The sequence below is a fragment of the Helobdella robusta genome, assembly GCF_000326865.2.
Source record: "Helobdella robusta unplaced genomic scaffold HELROscaffold_129, whole genome shotgun sequence".
Lineage (NCBI taxonomy): Eukaryota > Metazoa > Annelida > Clitellata > Rhynchobdellida > Glossiphoniidae > Helobdella > Helobdella robusta.
This window is the reverse complement of record NW_008703711.1, coordinates 50,655-53,666: the sequence shown is the minus strand read 5'-3', so window position 1 is coordinate 53,666 and position 3,012 is coordinate 50,655. Positions and strand designations below refer to the sequence as shown.

The 3,012-nt window shown below is 33.1% G+C and overlaps 1 protein-coding gene across 1 annotated transcript in view; it reads right to left on the bottom strand.

Moving 5' to 3' along the window:
* Positions 1-2,479: 2,479 nt before the first annotated feature.
* Positions 2,480-3,012, bottom strand: part of HELRODRAFT_184011 (hypothetical protein) — a gene marked incomplete at both ends in the record, with an annotated part of 1,489 nt that continues 956 nt past the window's right edge. The window contains one exon of the mRNA XM_009014028.1: positions 2,480-2,611. Coding sequence (XP_009012276.1) covers positions 2,480-2,611 — 132 coding nt within the window. The remainder of the gene's footprint in view (positions 2,612-3,012) is intronic.

The window sequence follows — 3,012 nt, the reverse complement described above, 5'->3', positions numbered from 1 at the left end:
GAAGGACAGTGCATTTTCCTTGAGTCGCCTGTTTTTGTGTCTGGTTGGTTGGTCGGTCGGTCGGTCGGTTGGTTGGTTTGTTGGTCGGTCGGTTGGTTGGCTCATTGGTTGGTTGGTTGATTATTTTGATGGTTTGTTGGATGGATGATTGGTTTGTTGATTAGTTGGTTGGATGGTTGATTGGTCGGTTAGTTGTTATGTTAGTTGATTGATTGGTCGGTTGTCTGATTTTTTATTTAATTGGTTGGTTGATTGGTTGGCTGGTTAATTAACTTATTAATGAATAGTTAATGTTAATAATGATAATTTTATAAAATGGTAATGATATTGTATTGACAACGGGATGATGAAGATGATTTTATAAGGACGTTAATCACCAAAATGAGTGGACACAATTTATTTCAATTTATTTCTTCGGTTAGCTTTAATGGTTTTATGAAAAAAATGCTCAGATACAATTGTTTGAATTCCCAAAACTGGTCCAGATTATCAAAAAACTGTTGATTTTTTTAAAAATTTTAATTAGAACTTTTTGCCAATTCAAAGGTAAACTTTAAAATCGCGTACTTAACATTTGAACTATAGCCACTAAACATACCGATAAACATATTAGTGCCAGTCATTTCATTCCACGCTCTAAACATTCAGAAAAGTCGGTCAGTAAACATTCTTCGACAAATATTTTCACACATTTTTAACTTAAAACTTTTCAGTAAAAAGTAACATTTAGAATCTAAAATGCTATTACTTCAACCGTAGAACTTTTACTAAATTATTTTAAATAACTACCGGAAGATTTTTTTAGTACGGTTAAACTATCAAGACGTGTTTGAAGTTGTAAAAATTTACGTAACACAAGTATTATTCTTGGTTTTTATAAAAATCATATTAATTATTATTTTATTATTTATTTAAATATTTGTTGGTTATTTTATCATTATTATAGAGAAAGTAAATATAACTTCACTGTAATATTTAATTTATTTTCTAAAATGAAATACAAGCAAACACAAACCACACGCATTCATGTAAACAAAAACAAATTCACAAACTTCAACAAACAAGATGCACACGCACACACACAAACACACACATACACACACAGACAAACACATACAAGCATGCACACACACGCACACAGACACACACAAACGCACACACACAAACGCACACACACAAACGCACACACACATATGCTTAAGTCCATACAAAAACAAAGTTTTTTGCAAAAACACACACACACACACATGCAAACGAAAACAAACATAGACAAACTCAAGCATACAAACAAACATAGACACACACACATCTAGACATACACACACACAAACGCAAGCATACAAACAAACATAGACACATACGCGCACACATATAGACATACACACACATAGAGACGGACATTCTTTTATGCGTGTATGTGTAAGAGACAGTGCATCATAATAAAGGTGGAGAGTTGCAAGATGCACAGAGGATGAATTATTCACAATTCCTCCACTCAGAAGCTGGTTGCTCCACGTCCGACTCGCCATTACAAAAGTGTTTTTAAAATTTGCTCCTCCACAAATTACGTAAGCACGCGTTGACGTTCTATATGGTGACATTGAAGTGATGATGAAGCTGATGTATGGCGATGAAGACGACGACGACGTTGATGATGATAGTGATGATTCTGATATGATGGTGAGGCGACCATGTTGGTGATGATAGTAACTTTAGTGGTGATGATGGTGCTGATTAGAATGACAATGATGATGATAACTACTGATGATGATGATGATAACTACTGATGATGATGATAACTACTGATGACGATGATGATAACTACTGATGATGATGATGATAACTACTGATGATGATGATGATAACTACTGATGATGATGATGATAACTACTGATGATGATGATAACTACTGATGACGATGATGATAACTACTGATGATGATGATGATAACTACTGATGATGATGATGATAACTACTGATGATGATGATAACTACTGATGACGATGATGATAACTACTGATGATGATGATGATAACTACTACTGATGATGATGATGATGATGATAACTACTGATGATTTATTTATTTATTTTATTTTTTTTTATTTTATTTTATTTTCATTATAGAGGACCAAATAAGTTTAAAATAAACTTGTGGAGAGGCCACCCTTAACTAAGTCATTAATAAACATAAAGGTTCAAAGGTTAGAAAATTAAAAAAAACTAAATTTCGGCGTTCAAATACATTCAAATACTATATCGAAATCCTATAAAAATGTTAACTCCAATTGAATATATTCAGATAATACTTCTTAACCAGACAAATAATCATAATAATAACGGACAGACAAAAACACACACGCACCACGCACTCACACCACACACACGCACCACACACACGCACCACACATACGCACGCACAACACACCCACACTTCTATTCATATTTAAACAACAGCTATATATTAATGTATATAAATCGTTAGATGGTGGTGTCGGGGTGAAGTAAGTAAAGCTGAGATTGCAACCTTTTTTTGAAGAGTTGCTTGTTTGTTATGTTTTGAATGGCCTGAGGCACAAATAATTTCCAAATTTTAGGGCCAGTTGTTTTAAACTTGTAGAGATGAGTTTAAGGCGAGTTTTTACTGAGTAAAAGATAGTGGTGTGTCTAGTTTTGAGAGTTTGAACAGATTCACTGAGTGTAAAAAAGTTAGAAAAAAAGGAGGGAAGTAAATTATTTAAGAATTTGAATACAAAAATAGCTGTAAAATAAATGTATAAACAATTAATCGACAAAATATTATGTTTACTAAAAAAAGAGCTAGTGGGAGAGAAAGGGTTCAAATTGAAGATTAAGCGTATCGCTCTTTTTTGTGACAATATCATACAATGAAGATGGGTTTTTGGTGAGTTACCCCAAATGGTTATGCAGTAAGTGAGATGAGGATAAATAAAAGCATAGTAGAGTTGTATGTATGTATGTATGTATGTATGTAAAACCAAAACATGATGAGG